We start from the raw sequence: 14,742 nt of genomic DNA, 5'->3' as shown, positions 1-14,742 counted from the left end.
TAAATACTACTGTCCCTGCTGTCCTCTGTAGCTCACTTGTCATCATCTTCATCATCATCTTCTTCTTTGTTCCTATTCATAATCTGGAAAAGAAAAACAAGCTTTCCTGCTATATTGGGTCCCAACCGATTTCTCAATTTAGAATGAATGAGTCCAAAGGAAGATATTCTTTCAATGCCTGCAGAAGAAGCTACTGCTGTCAAAAGTGAAAGCATTACTTGAACAGTCTCTAAATCCAAGCGCTTAAGTGACTTCCACCAGTTTACTGGTGTGACCTTCCTTAAAATATCTTCAGCAAACATATATTTCTTGAATGGTTCCCCCTTAGCTCTGAAGTTTATTATAGTTGGCATTAAAGATGGATGATTGCTGGATACCCATGTCATAGCTAACTCCTCTTCCTCAGCACTTAGGTTTTGACCCTGATATTGGATATTGACAATATTTGCCAAAAAATGAGCTGGAGTCAGTGCTTGTCCCATTCGTTTGTTTACTGCTTGTAATTTAATTTTGTCCATGTGTAGTTCTGTTTTTAAGTGTTCACTCAGTTCCTTCCAAATTTCAACAGCATCCGCAATAAAACAGCTATTTTTCTGTATTTTGTTTAAAGCTTGAGAGATGGGTTTCAGGAAGCTCAGCATATGTTCAACATTTCTCTTAAGCCCAATGTTGAGGAATTTGGCTGTGACAGTGCCATCTATTTTATCTCGATTTTCTTCACAAAGTGTCATCAGAATAGGCCAGTTTTTGATATACTGCTCAAAACAGTCCACCACAGAGTTCCATCTAACATCTTGTGGGAGCGTTAGCTTGGTTCCACCCATCCTTTTCAGAGCTGCTGCAGCAAAATGATTATTACGGAAGTATTTAGCAATTTCAACAACATTAGCCTTTATTTCTGGAACACTTAAGTCTTTGGCTAAGAGGTGCAGCAAATGAGCACTGCAACCATATGTTATTAGCAGCTTTGTATTCCCTCCCTGCTCTTCTAAATCTCTTCTCATCTTGGATACGTTTGCAGCATTGTCAGTGACCAAACTGCGTACTAGACATTTGAATTTTTGTTCACATGTCGTTATAGCTTTTACTGCCACTTCTTGTAAGTATTCTGCTGTGTGTGCATTTCCTGACGTATCAGTTGTTTGTGCAAGGAAGACTTTACCTTCTTCTGTTGTTATACAAGCACATACAATAGGATCATTGTGGACATTACTCCACCCATCAATACTTAGGTTAACAATTTTACCCTCCAGAGCTGTTGCACATTGCTCCATTTCTCTGTCATACACTTGATCCAGCAGTTTCCCTGCAACATCAGCTCTGCTGGGTGGACTGTATCCTGGTCTCAGTGACTGAACCATATTAATGAAATGTGGGTTCTCAGTCAGACGGAAAGAAGAGTTTGATGAAAAAATTGCCCAGTTTATTTATGCAACAATCAACTCTTTTTCTAATCTGCTAGTTCTGATCACAAACCTATCTAGGGTGGTTCCAGGTAAAGGTTTTTTCTTCCTTTTGGGTGATGGTGATATGTGGCTGTGGGTGTCTGATGATGATGCTGCTGCTAATGAAGCACTATCCTGGATGGATAACTATGAAACTGTAGAACAGGATGATGGTGATCTTGGAGGTGGATAGTTTCCAGAATCCATGAATTCCCCTAAACAAAAAAAGTCAATGCTGTTATTTTATTGTTTATTTATACAATTTCTGCTTATTGCACACAACACATCACTGCCCCTGCCCCAAAAGGAATATTTGTTTTTCTTCATAACTATACCAAATGACAGTAACATGCAGTAATAATAAGAAATATAATTTTTTTCACACATGACAGTTCAGTCTTTAGAAATAGAATTCAATAAAAATGTTTACCAACCTGAAGATCCTGCCTGTTCAGAAGTGTTTCTTTGGTCATCTTCATCACCGCACTTCTCATGATGTTGCCTCATTCGCGCCACCAGGCCTTGCATCTCTTTGTTGCATCGTTTGCATTTTGCACGCATGCCTGCCTTACCGATAGGCGAAGGAGCTTCATTAAAATATTCCCAAACTGGGTCTCTTTTTACGGCCTGCTGCCATTATAAGGAAAGAATGTAATAAACCTCACATCGTACACACAAACAGATCCAGACTTGTCTGTCTGTGGCTATGCTGCAGTATTGTGCTCAAAGTTTCACTTTCATTTTCTTGTCTGCTTGCCCTTCCTCCTCCTCACACTTAGATTCACATTCTTCTTGTGTTGTGCAGATCTATTCCACTCCAAACAATCAGAAACATATTGTGTAACTTCTTGGACTTGTCACTGAAGGGGTTGATTCTGTATTCATAGGTTTGTAGAACAATAGGATTAAGGTCTTTTTCTCAACTCTGTTCATGTTGTAATATTTTTGCCGTGAAGAAGAGGCTGGGACCTCTGCGGAGTCAACTTCAGTTTTGAGAACTGCGTAAGTAAAGCGAGTGTCTGTGATAATATAGGAGAGAAACTGCCCACTAATCCAACAGAAACCTCCAGGACGCAGCATATCTGGACCGTGGCCATATACCCTTATAGTGTTGTGGTGTATGTGTAAAACATTTGTATCTTATATCTTATCTTTAAGGGTGAGTGCCCACCATCGGGCTTCCTCACGGTCTGGACGCAGTGTACTTTATCTAGCGGAGACGTGCTGTCCGTGCACACGATCAGGGTCACTGACAGTAGATTTTTGCTGTATTTTCCCGCTCAGAGCTCTAGCATCTCTTAGAATAAATTCACAAACTGCAGCTCAGAAACTTGCACCACAGGTGAATTTATGGAAAGTCTAAAGTAGCACATGTGGCGAAGATTTCTATAAATCCATTCACTGTGCGTGTGCTGTACAATGCAGCATTTTGGACCCAGTGAAAAGTTTGCGTCCAAGATGCTGCTGACACTGATTGTGGGCACGGGCCCTAAGGTCTTATTCATATATGTGTTAGAGAATTTAATTTGTCTTTCTGTGTTTATGAAAAGACAAGTAAATTAACCCATTCCTGCACTGTGACATAACTATCACCATAATGCCTCCTTCACATGTCCATGTTTCTGGTACGTGTTATATCCGGGGTTTTTTTACCGCATATACTCATTATATCCTATGGTGCTACTCGCATATCTGTGTATTTTACACATAGTGATGTCTGTTTTTTTCCTGCAGCACGCACAGATGACTATGGTCAATAGAAGTTTATGGGTCGTGAAAAATACGCACAGCACACAGATGGCATCAATGTGTAGTCCGTGTGCCATCAGTTTGCTGTGCGTGTTTAACATTCAAAATATAGGAGAAGCAACAAGTAGTTAGTTGGGTTATGGTACTGTAACTATGTAGTAAGCATGGTTTTGCTCCCATATCTATATAGTAAGCTCAGTTATGGTACCATATTTAAGTAGTAAGCTTTGTTCTGGTACTATGTGTATGCAGTAAGCTTGTTCTGTTCCCGTATGTATGTAGGAGGCTTGGTTCTGTTGCTGTTTCTATGTAGAAGACTGAGTAAGTACGATTGTGTTCCTGTATTGGTACATTAAGCTTGGTTCTGCTCCCATATCTCTGTAGTATGCTTGGTTCTGCTCCCATATCTCTGTAGTAATCTTGGTTCTGCTCCCATATCTCTGTAGTAAGCTTGGTTCTGTTCCCATACCTCTGTAGTAAGCTTGGTTCTGCTCCCATATCTCTGTAGTAAGCGCTGCTCTGCTCCCATATCTCTGTAGTAAGCGCTGCTTTGCTCCCATATCTCTGTAGTAAGCGCTGCTCTGCTCCCATATCTCTGTAGTAAGCTCAGTTTTGCTCTCATATATCTGTAGTAAGCTCGGTTCTGCTCCCATATCTCTGTAGTAAGCTTGGTTCTGCTCCCATATCTCTGTAGTAAGCTTGGTTCTGCTCCCATATCTCTGTAGTAAGCTCAGTTCTGCTCCCATATCTCTGTAGTAAGCTCGGTTCTGCTCCCATATCTCTGTAGTAAGCTCGGTTCTGCTCCCATATCTCTGTAGTAAGCTCGGTTCTGCTCCCATATCTCTGTAGTAAGCTTGGTTCTTCTCCCATATCTCGGTAGTATGCTCGGTTCTGCTCCCCTATCTCAGCTCTGCTCCAATAAGCTCGCTTCAGTTCCCGGATCCCGGATCTACTGTATATAGTCATCTTGGTTCTTTTGCAGTATCTATGTACGCAGTAAGCGCGGTTCTGTTTATATATATATATATATATATAATATATAGATATATATATATATAATATTATATATATATATATATATATATATATATATATATATATATATATATATAATATTATATATATATATATATATTATATATATATATATATATATATATGCGCATGCACCAGCCTGTTCATAAAGCCTGTTGGCACTGCTACTTTAAAGCAGCGTCCAGAGATGAACAGTCCAGTGGCGGGCTGCCACAACTTGAGGGCCACTGCTTTGTGATTGCCCCCCAGGCTAAATTGTGCCAGCCAGCCCCTGCCAGAGACCATCAATAATGTGTTTATTGGAGACTCATTTGACGAGCGAAACGACAAATGTACTGAACAAGCGATGGGTGCAAAAGGCGTATCACTCTACTTTTTCTAGTTATGCTAGAGGGGTCTCTGTGTTAGTCCATAGATCCGCCCTATATGAAGAAGTGGAGACATGGATAGATACAGAGGGACAATAGGTAATGGTGATCTGTTAGCTGTATGTACAATTATTATGCATTACTGCTATATATGTTCCACCGCCTTATACTAGTGTCAAAATTAGAGAGGTGAGAGAGTGTTCGGCTAAATGGGGGAATTTTGCCATTCTTGTTGGTCGGTGACTTTAATAATGTCATCAATGCATATTGGGACAGGAGCAGAAACTCACGGGAGGCGAGGAGGGACTGAGCGACAGCATTTGGTATCTTTATTCAAGTATTGGGGTTGGTACACATTTGGAGGATAAGGAATTTAGGGGTGACCTATTTTTCCTGTCACTCAGCGACCCATGGTACGCTTTCCCGTATAGACCCTGCCTTGAGAAATGAAATGATGGATTCTGGAATTTCAAATGTTGAATATTTGGCTAGAGTAATATCGGATCATAGTCCAATACTGGTATCTATTAAAAAACGGGGAGTAGGGGAGAGGCTAACAAAAGAATGGAAGCTACATCCGGTTTGGGTAAAAAGTATAGACATGGACGGTATAGCCAGTGAGATTCTGGAATATTTTGCCCTTAATAGAGGTAGTGCGGATCCATTGGTAGTTTAGGATGCCATGAAGGCATACCTGAGAGGCCTTTTATTTAGAGACGTTTGCCGGTGTAAGTCTCGTAGTAGACAGGGGGAACTTGATTGCTTAGCGGTCTTGAAGGGAGCAGAAGCAGAGATGATAAAACAGCCCACACCAGAGAATAGGCAGAAGCTAAAAGCAGCTCAGGAAGAAGATAATAAGGTACTATTGGAGAAAGTAGCTAGAAAGCAGGCTTTTCAAAAAGAGAACTTTTATGCGGAAGGAGAAAAAGGTGGGACATCTGTTGTCGGTGGTGACGGCAGCCCAGAGACTATCATCCTTTGTGCATTGCATTCGCACCACAACGGGAGATTTGGTTACGGAGGGGGTAGATATTCTGGACACGTTCGCAGCCTTTTATGAGGAATTATATTCCACTAGAGGGGAGACGAGACAGCGCGACCTAGAAGCTTTCTTGGGTACAATGACATTACCCAAACTTAGAGACAGAGAAACACAGTCTAGAGAGGGCCCCATCACACTTGAAGAGATAGAGAAAGCTTTGCATGGCAAATGAAAAAACCCCGGGTGTAGATGGTCTACCTGTGGAGGTATACAAATCTTTGGAAGAAATGCTCTTACCCAATTTGCTGAGTGTCTTGGAGGAGGCAAGGAAGAGGGGATACTGCCAGAGTCTATGAGGGAGGCGATAACCGTAATACCTAAAGTGGATAAGGATCCAAAACTCCCCGAATCATACAGGCCCATCTCACTGTTAACGACGGATGTAAAAATTTTGGCCAAAGTACTCTCTAATCGATTAACAGAAGTGATATCTACCCTAATCCACCAGGATCAGTCGGGTTTTATGCCTAATAGATCCACAGCAAAAAATATACGACGATTATACCTTAACATGCAACTGCCGGTGGACAATTCGGGACAGAGAGTAATAGCTTCATTAGATGCTCATAAAGCATTTGACAGTGTGGAATGGGGATACCTGTGGGGACTGTTAAGACATATGGGATTTGGCCCTAATTTTATATCCTGGATACAGCTGTTTATATACTAGACCAGTAGCTAAAGTGAGGATTAATGGAATGTTGTCACACATAGTGGATCTACAAAGGGGTACTCGCCAAGGATGTCCGCTCTCGCCTGTCCTTTTTGCTCTGGCAGTGGAACCAGTGGCGGCTGCTATACGGCAGAACAGAGACATAAAGGGATTTGTATATGGCCATCTAGAAGAGAAGATAGCCCTCTATGCAGACGACATTCTATTGTTTCTGAGAGACCCAGGGGCATTGTTGAGCTGTGCCATGCAGGTGATCGAGCGGTACGGGGGGATCTCTGGACTGACTATCAATTGGACCAAATCGAATCTGTTTCAGGTGGACGTGGGAGTGGATAGGTCGATCCTGGGTGATGAGGTCAACAGACTGCAGGTTGTGGACCAGTTTAGATATCTGGGCATTCAGGTATCCATGCCAATTTGGAATTGCATTACTATTAATCTAGTCCCTTTGCTGAAGCAACTGCGAAGTAAGATAACTGCTTGGAATAAGCTTTATTTATCAGTAATAGGACGGATTAATCTTATTAAAATGGTGCTTATGCCCAAGATGCTCTGTGTTGCACAATTCTCCTGTTTGGATCCCTCCAGAGTCACTTTAAGGAGATAGAGCACGGAACATGGAATCAAATATGGAAGAACAAACAAGCCAGACTTAAACTCGAGACACTACAGAGACCGAAGGATGAGGGGGGGCTAGCACTACCAAATCCGGGAATATATTATCTGGCAGCTCAGAGTCAACATTTCAGGGGATGGGCAGATTTAGGGGTGGTAGACCCAGCATCCAGACTGTTGGGGCATGTTCTGCATCGGAAGCCATTAGTGTTTGGACTGGAGGACGGATCATTTGGGAGAATAGGAAAACCGAGCCCCACACTAAAGCTGGGGTCACACATAGCGACAGCGACAACGACATCGCTGTTACGTCACCATTTTCTGTGACGTAACAGCGACCTTGTAAGTCGCTGTTATGATCGCTGCTTAGCTGTCAAACACAGCGACGCAGCAGCGATCATAACGTCGCTACATGTGCAGAGAGCAGGGAGCCGCGCACACTGCTTAGCGCTGGCTCCTTGCTCTCCTAGCTACAGTACACATAGGGTTAATTACCTGATGTGTACTGCAGCTACATGTGCACAGAGCAGGAGCCGGCACTGGCAGCGAGAGCGGCGGAGGCTGGTAACGAAGGTAAATATCGGGTAACCAGGGAAAGGTCTTCCCTTGGTTACCCGATGTTTACAGTGGTTACAGCTTTCCGCAGCTGCCAGACGCCGGCTCCTGCTCCCTGCTCGCTTCATTTCGTCGCGCTCTCTCGCTGTCACACACAGCGATGTGTGCTTCACAGCGGGAGAGCGCCGACGAAAAAATGAAGCAGGACATTCAGCAACGAGCAACGACCTCACAGCAGGGGCCAGCTCGTTGCTGGATGTCACACACAGCGACAGCGACGGGACGTCGCTGCAACAACACAGAAAATGGTGACGTAGCAGTGACGTCGTTGTCGTCGTCGCTGTGTGTGACACCACCTTTAGCCTGATGGATAGAATCTGGAGGAAGATCAAGCAAATAAGAGGGATTACAGCAATAACTGAATTCTCTCCGTTGTGGGACAATGAAAACTGCTCTGAGATATACAAGATGGGCAAAATTAAGGAATGGGCACATAAAGGTATAGATGAGATAGACGGGATCACTGATGAGGTATGGGATAGTATTTTGGAATACATACCGAATCAATGAGTGAACCAGCAAGATTATCCCACCTCTACGTGGTGCATAGGGCATATAGATCCCCGCTAAATGTGTAAAATGGGATTGAGGAGTAACTCCGACTGTCCTAGATGTAATGGATAAGGTGCCGGCATTTTCCACATGATGTGGATGTGCCCCAGGTTGGCACCCTTTTGGATAACTGTTCTTAATAGAATAGAAGGAGCTTATAGCTGTAAACTTCCCAGACAGCCCCTGGTATGTCTTCTAGGTTATGTGGAAGAAATTAGAGTAGACAACAAATTTAAAATAGTGATAGCCAGACTGCTGTATGCGGCAAGGAAAGTACCGTATTTTTCGGACTATAAGACGCACCGGACTATAAGACGCACCCTTGTTTTAGAGGAGGAAAAAATAGAAAAAAATAAAATTAAAGTAAAAGAATGTGGTCATGACACACTTATTTTACTGCTGACACTGTTACTGAGGTAATAATATCCCCAAATTCTGTCCTCATATCCTCCATTCTGGGTACCTTCCAGGTATATATGGCCCCCATCGTGGAATATGTATGTTCCCCATCATTATTATCATTATGTGTGTGATCCTCCAATCTGGATTGTGTGTGTGTGTATATAGTTATAGTGTGTGTATATAATGTGTGTGTGTGTGTGTGTGTGTGTGTGTGTGTGTGTGTGTATATATAGTTATATAGTGTGTGTATGTGTGTGTAAAGATAGATAGATAGATATAATAGATATATATCTCTTTACAATGTATATGATCCAACCCCGTCCAGGTGTACAGTAATGCCTTTATATACTATTTATTGCCTTACTTTTACTGTTGGGCTGCTCACCATGCTTCAGGTTGGTCCTGGCATTACAAACAAAGTCTCACATATCTCAAGGACCTGCAGTGATGTAATGATGAGGTGGGCTCTGTGCTGTTCTGTGCTGCTCTGGCCCACCCCTCTGCATTACATCACTGTAGGTCCTTGTCAGCTACGTGAGACAGTTTCTAGTGTAAAGGCAGCAGGAGCAAAGTGAAAGTAATTTGAGCCCTCAGCACAGAGACTGCGGCTGTGCTGTGAAGGTATGCTGTGCTCTGGCCCGGACACTGCAGTGATCTGCACTTCCCCCCGGGCCATACATGAGTGCAGCGGCACCCTGCTCCTGCCTCCTACACAGCGGACACAGTCTCCCCAGCCGCTGCAGGAAGCCGGGGGCTGGAGAACCCACGTGTGACCGCTGTTTACATTAAACACGTATTAATTAGCTGCTCCTCACACCCGCTGACTGCAGAGAGAGGTGGGGGGGGGAGCAGCTAATGAATATTCACTGACTTTAAGCAGCGGGCACACGTGGTTTCTCCAGCAGCCGGCTTCCTGCAGCAGCGACCCTCCCTGCCTCCTGTGATCTCACTGCATAGCGCTGACACCCCACAGCTCCCTACCCCGCAGCTGCAGACCATAAGACGCACCCCACACTTTCCTCCCAAATTTGGAGGAAAAAAAGTGCGTCTTATGGTCCGAAAAATACGGTAATTGCCAAACACTGGATGCAGGGGACCCACCGACTAAAGGGGAATTTGTCGCATATGTTAATCATATTGTTCGAATGGAGAGAAGCATATATGGGAAAAGGAAACAACTTGTACTTTTTGATAGATTGTGGAAGCCGTGGTTGCAATATGGATACATATTAGAGTTGGGAGATATTGGACTATGGGCAGAGATAGTTAGTTCTATACATTCCAATATGTGCTATTGAAGGGTTAAAATGTAATATCTTTTGATATTGATATGGGTAATATGTACGCTGAGGCGGAGGGGATGTTGGGGAGGGAAAATTTATAGTTCTGCTCGTTATTGCTAAAGTAGAACACATGTTTTGTATACTTGGTGAAAAATAAAAATTTATCTGATTTAAAAAAAAAAAATTCATATAAAAAAAAAATGAAAAAACTCAACTAACCTAACTGGTGCAGCATAAAAAAAGCTGCTCTTTTTGGAAACTTCCCCTTTCTTTTATCTTCTAACGGTCCACAGGTTGACCAAGATTTTGGCCAGAGTAGAAACACCAGGAGACTGTATCACAGAGAAAAATGTACTGTACATACCAAACTACACAGTTATTTATCGATATAGGAATTGTAAATACACTTTGATATATTGAATACATATAAGACAAGGATCAGAGGCATGGTTTGGTAAAATAAAAGCTTTCAGAATTATGCACTATTTTTCTTTTTGGTAATAAGATGTTTCTTCTTCTAACAGATACTGTATCGAGAGTTGCACATATCTGGCTGCGAAGCGTCATGGGAAAGTTTTTGCCAGTGTGAAGATCTTCTGGAAAGGATCCCAGCCCTGCAGACCAATGCATTAATCATCTATAGAGAAGTGAGGAATAAGTGCATGGAGCTCGGAGACACCTATGTGGCGCTCTCGGAGCTTACTAATGCAGTCACTAATTCTCAGGACATGTCAGTAGAAGCTGCATGGGAAGCTATTGAATTCCTAAAGGAGCATGAGATTGTGGTAATTGAGCAGAAAAAAGTTTTCCTGTATAGCTGGCACTGCTATGAGGTAAACATTGCAGAATATATCCAGAAGATAGGGGGGAGAAAGACCTTGAATATTGGCATTAACGAAAGGGACTTATTTGGAGATAATCTTGCCTCCGGAAACCAGGAAAATGAGCCCAATAACCAGAGTGCCTCACAATGTCCGACTGCTGCACATTGCACTGGCATCAGTAACGGATCTGGTGAAGGCGCTGCAGAGCCGACATGTCCAAAGTTACTGGATGATGACCAAAAGAAGGCAGGGAGAATGATTTTGGATAACCCAGTGACTGTTATAAGTGGCAAGGGTGGGTGTGGGAAGACCACAGTGGTAAGTCATGTGTTCAAGTTCATGATGCAGAAGCAGAGTGATGAAGTTCAACAGGCCTGTAAAGCCTTTGAAGAAGATATTGATGCTTCAGAAGAATGGTTTTGTGACGCCATGACCTCGAGCACTAACCAGAATGACCCTATACGTGTTTTACTTACTGCACCGACGGGAAAAGCAGCTTTTCTACTAAAGAAAAAAACTGGCCTTCCCGCTGCCACCTTGCATCAGGTACATTGATTTTCAATGATTTCCTTTTCTTTCTAAGTATGTATAAAAATGTATGCACAGTTGTAAAAACTTCTCATTTATCCCATTTTATGTATTGGTTTTACGTAAAAGTATAAAACCCAAATCTATATTCAGCCATTAAGCAGTGACCCCGTTAGTGTAATACACGGACGCTCCCAGTCCTCCAGAGCTGGAGGAGCACTTTACGTTTGCTCTTCACTCTAATGGAGAGAGGTCATGAGTGGGGAATCTTTGGCCTGATGGTCAGGAAACCAATCTCCAAATGGACAACTCTTCCTGCGAAAAAGAAAAATGTCATGTTCATCATCATTAGTAGTAGGTAATTCCTGAACAATGCTGTTCATATTTGTTGCACTGACTGTGTGAGCACAATTTCTTGCTTGATTTCTAGCCAGAACCCCCCCCCCACCCCCTCTTATGTGATAACAATAAAAAGCACAGTCAGCCCAGCATTGTGATTGCTACCGTGTTTCCCTGAAAATAAGACTTGGTCTTTTCTATTATTTTTTACTCTAAAAAATGTGCTAGGTCTTATTTTCAAGGTAGGTCTTATTTTTAGGGAAAAATGGATTTTTTTGTATGTATTGCTATAAGAATGTTTCTGCCCCCAAAAGAAGGCAGAATTGCACTTACCAGGCTGCGGACATGTAGAATTGGAAAGGGAATGGGCTCCTTTCACATATAGGTCTGTGTTGCTGTCAGGTCCCCCTGAGTTCCACAGCAGTCTCTCCCCCTGCTGGCTAGAAGTAATAACACTTGTGCAGAGTTAGCGCAAAATGATACTGTGACCCGATGTGTGTCATCAGCGTCGGACTGTCTACCGGAGAAACTGCCAGTAATAGTCTTGGATGCGGTTACCTGCACTGAACTCCGGAGCTCTCAGCTGAGCTGCTGAGTTCATCCCAGCCTGTCCGCAGCTGAATGCAGGTAACCGCAGCCAGGACTGGTATTACTGGAAACCGCCGGTAATACCAGTCCTGGCTGCAGTTACCTGCATTGAACTCCGGAGCTCTCACCTGAGCTGCGGAGAACATCTCGGCCTGTCTGTAGCTGTTTTGGACTGAACTGTGATAGGCGGGGAATCGGTCGGCGCTCGCAGTTCAGTCCTGCAAACCCGCTGTTCAGTCCAGGCTGCACTCCGGAGCTCAGGTGAGAGCTCCAGAGTTCAGTGCCGATAACCGCGGCCAGGACTGGTATTACTGCAGTTCCTCTGGTAGCCAGTCCGACGCTGTGTGTCATGTGTGACAGTCATGTGGTTTCTGGCCATAGAAGGTCACAGGGTCTGGCTATGTAGAATACTCCCTGACTTTCCATTGTTCCTTTTGTCAGTGTTCATTGGTATAGGTAGCTTTCCTGCTCCATTCATCTCTCTCCTTTTTGGACCCAGCAGGAGCTTAATTTTCACACGACTGTTGATTACCAGTATTCCCTTGGTGTTTAAATAACCATTCCTTCCTTTGGACCGTGCTGGTGATATTTTCAGTTCCTTCAAGCCGAGGTTGCAAGCAGGTGGTTTGTACTCCTCTGTGATATCATTGCTGAAAGCTCTGCTGAACGTCTACCTGTGTCATCTAATGAAAAGTAGTTTATGCTTTTCCCCTTGTGTCTTCTCTAGTTCTTTAGTGGGGTTGACAAAGAGCTCATCCTATCTGTTTCCTATTTAGTGCCCACCATTAGGAATACCTAGGGTCAGGTATCCAGCTTGGTGCTTAGGTGCAAAATTTATCTAGGGTTGGGGGGGACCTCCGAGACCAGCAGTAGGTTTGGTCAGGGGGATTCACCATCTTCCCTCTCCCTAGACTCAGGGTTTCCCTTCCCATCTGCTTGGTATTTCTCCGTACAGTGTGTGTGTGTCTGTCTGTGTGTGTGTGTGTGTGTGTCTGAACAGCACTGTAGATCTCTGTGTGAGAGCCCATCCACAGTCTGCACTCTCCAGCCGTAGGTGTACAGGTCTGTCTTCTCTCTTTTGGGGGTGTCTGCTTTCTATAATGAAGTATTCTGCTGTATTCTTAACTTTTTAGCTGCCATTGTTGAACTGCAACTAGAGCTTATTTGGGAGTAGGGCTTACATTTTAAGCATACTCCCAAAAATGCTGAAAGTTCCTGCTAGGTCTTATTTTTGGGAAAACACGGTAGTTGATGTTTCTTTTACAGATAGCATAGTTTACTCCTTGGTGTTGTATACAACTATTACCTGTTGGAGCACACCTTAGTACACTATAATATTTAATGCCATTTACTTGGGCAGGCAGTGACGTACTGTCCTATAGAAATTACATTAGTATAAACATCTGGTGTTCTGATTTATTTTCCTACAAAACCATTCTTGAATTATCAATCATGCATGGTCTGTACTGTATCACGTGTAGATATGCACGGTTCTGAGTCTGCATGTTGTCTTCTCATGTCTAATGCTCTCCTATCAAATTATTTGCAGATAATTTAGACGTGTACTTGACTCTTTAATGCTTACACTTTTTGATGATAATACTTTCCTATTTTCAGGTGACATGCAGCTATTCTGCCTGGAAAAAGCTAGATAATGAGAAAATAAAATGGAAATTTTCCCAGGTGGAGGCCTTGGTGGTGGATGAAGCCAGTCTGGTGTCTGTTCGTATATTCAGCGCTGTGCTGAAGCTGTTGTACTGTCATGGAAGGCTGGCTAAACTTGTAATCCTGGGTGCGTATCTATGTACGTCTAACCATTTCTATTCGCCTGATTTACATCGTCTACCAGACGATGGATCCATGTAGTGCCCCTGTAAAAAAAAATGTCATGATATTGACACACCAAAGGCAATCAGAAAATATTCTCTTTTCTTTAAGGCGTCCTATTTGAGTACCTTACCTGTTTTGCTATAATAATGAGCTGAGAGTTTTATGAAAAATGTAACGTCTGGTCTATTCCAGGGGATGTCCGCCAGTTGCCAAGTATAGAGCCAGGAAATCTGCTGGCAGATGTGTTTGCCGGTCTGAGTAGATTGAATTGGGCGATTGAACTGAAAACCAATCACCGGGCAGAGTCTCAGCTGATTGTGGACAATGCTACAAGGTAAGTGATACAGGATTGATTTACAGATCTCACTATGGTTTCTTATTTGCGTATAATGCATTTTTCACAACTTTTTAATATCTGTTTAGAATCTCTCATCAATGCAATGTGGAATTCGATGCACTTGTACATATTGATGGACACTCCAGCTCTGAAATGCCCAGTAAGGAGAATAAATTCATTCTGGTTTCCCTAGCAGATGATGCTGGTAAGATTTACTTCTATAAAGCTTGATGCATACAGTCAATTCTTCCAGTAGCCTAACCCGTGAGAGAATGCCTCTCCTCCAAGCTTACTCTTCTAGTATCTAAACCAAATAATATGGGTAACAAAGGAGGATGCAATGGTGTGCTGCCACTGCTGGTTGATTTCAGAGTAAGCCAGGTTTTGTGTAGCGTGGAGTATCGGCAGCTTTACACAGCAGACACCTGCTTATCACTGCTGCCATTGGAGGTAGTTCTGTTTGCAGCCGTTTTGAGTTTTAATGGCTTAAAGCCATAGTGAACAGCAACCATGGAAT

General features: G+C 43.1%; 1 protein-coding gene across 1 annotated transcript in view; it reads left to right on the top strand.

The window, feature by feature from the left end:
- Nucleotides 1-14,742, top strand: part of HELB (DNA helicase B) — a 76,076-nt gene that overhangs the window by 27,885 nt on the left and 33,449 nt on the right. Inside the window, exons 4-7 of the mRNA XM_075344849.1 lie at nt 10,304-11,149; nt 13,676-13,850; nt 14,081-14,222; nt 14,312-14,430. Of these exons, the coding sequence (XP_075200964.1) occupies nt 10,304-11,149; nt 13,676-13,850; nt 14,081-14,222; nt 14,312-14,430 (1,282 nt within the window). The remainder of the gene's footprint in view (nt 1-10,303; nt 11,150-13,675; nt 13,851-14,080; nt 14,223-14,311; nt 14,431-14,742) is intronic.

This window comes from Anomaloglossus baeobatrachus, chromosome 4, assembly GCF_048569485.1.
Source record: "Anomaloglossus baeobatrachus isolate aAnoBae1 chromosome 4, aAnoBae1.hap1, whole genome shotgun sequence".
Taxonomy (NCBI): domain Eukaryota; kingdom Metazoa; phylum Chordata; class Amphibia; order Anura; family Aromobatidae; genus Anomaloglossus; species Anomaloglossus baeobatrachus.
The sequence above is the reverse complement of the archived record's forward strand: the minus strand, read 5'-3'. Positions and strand labels throughout refer to the sequence as shown.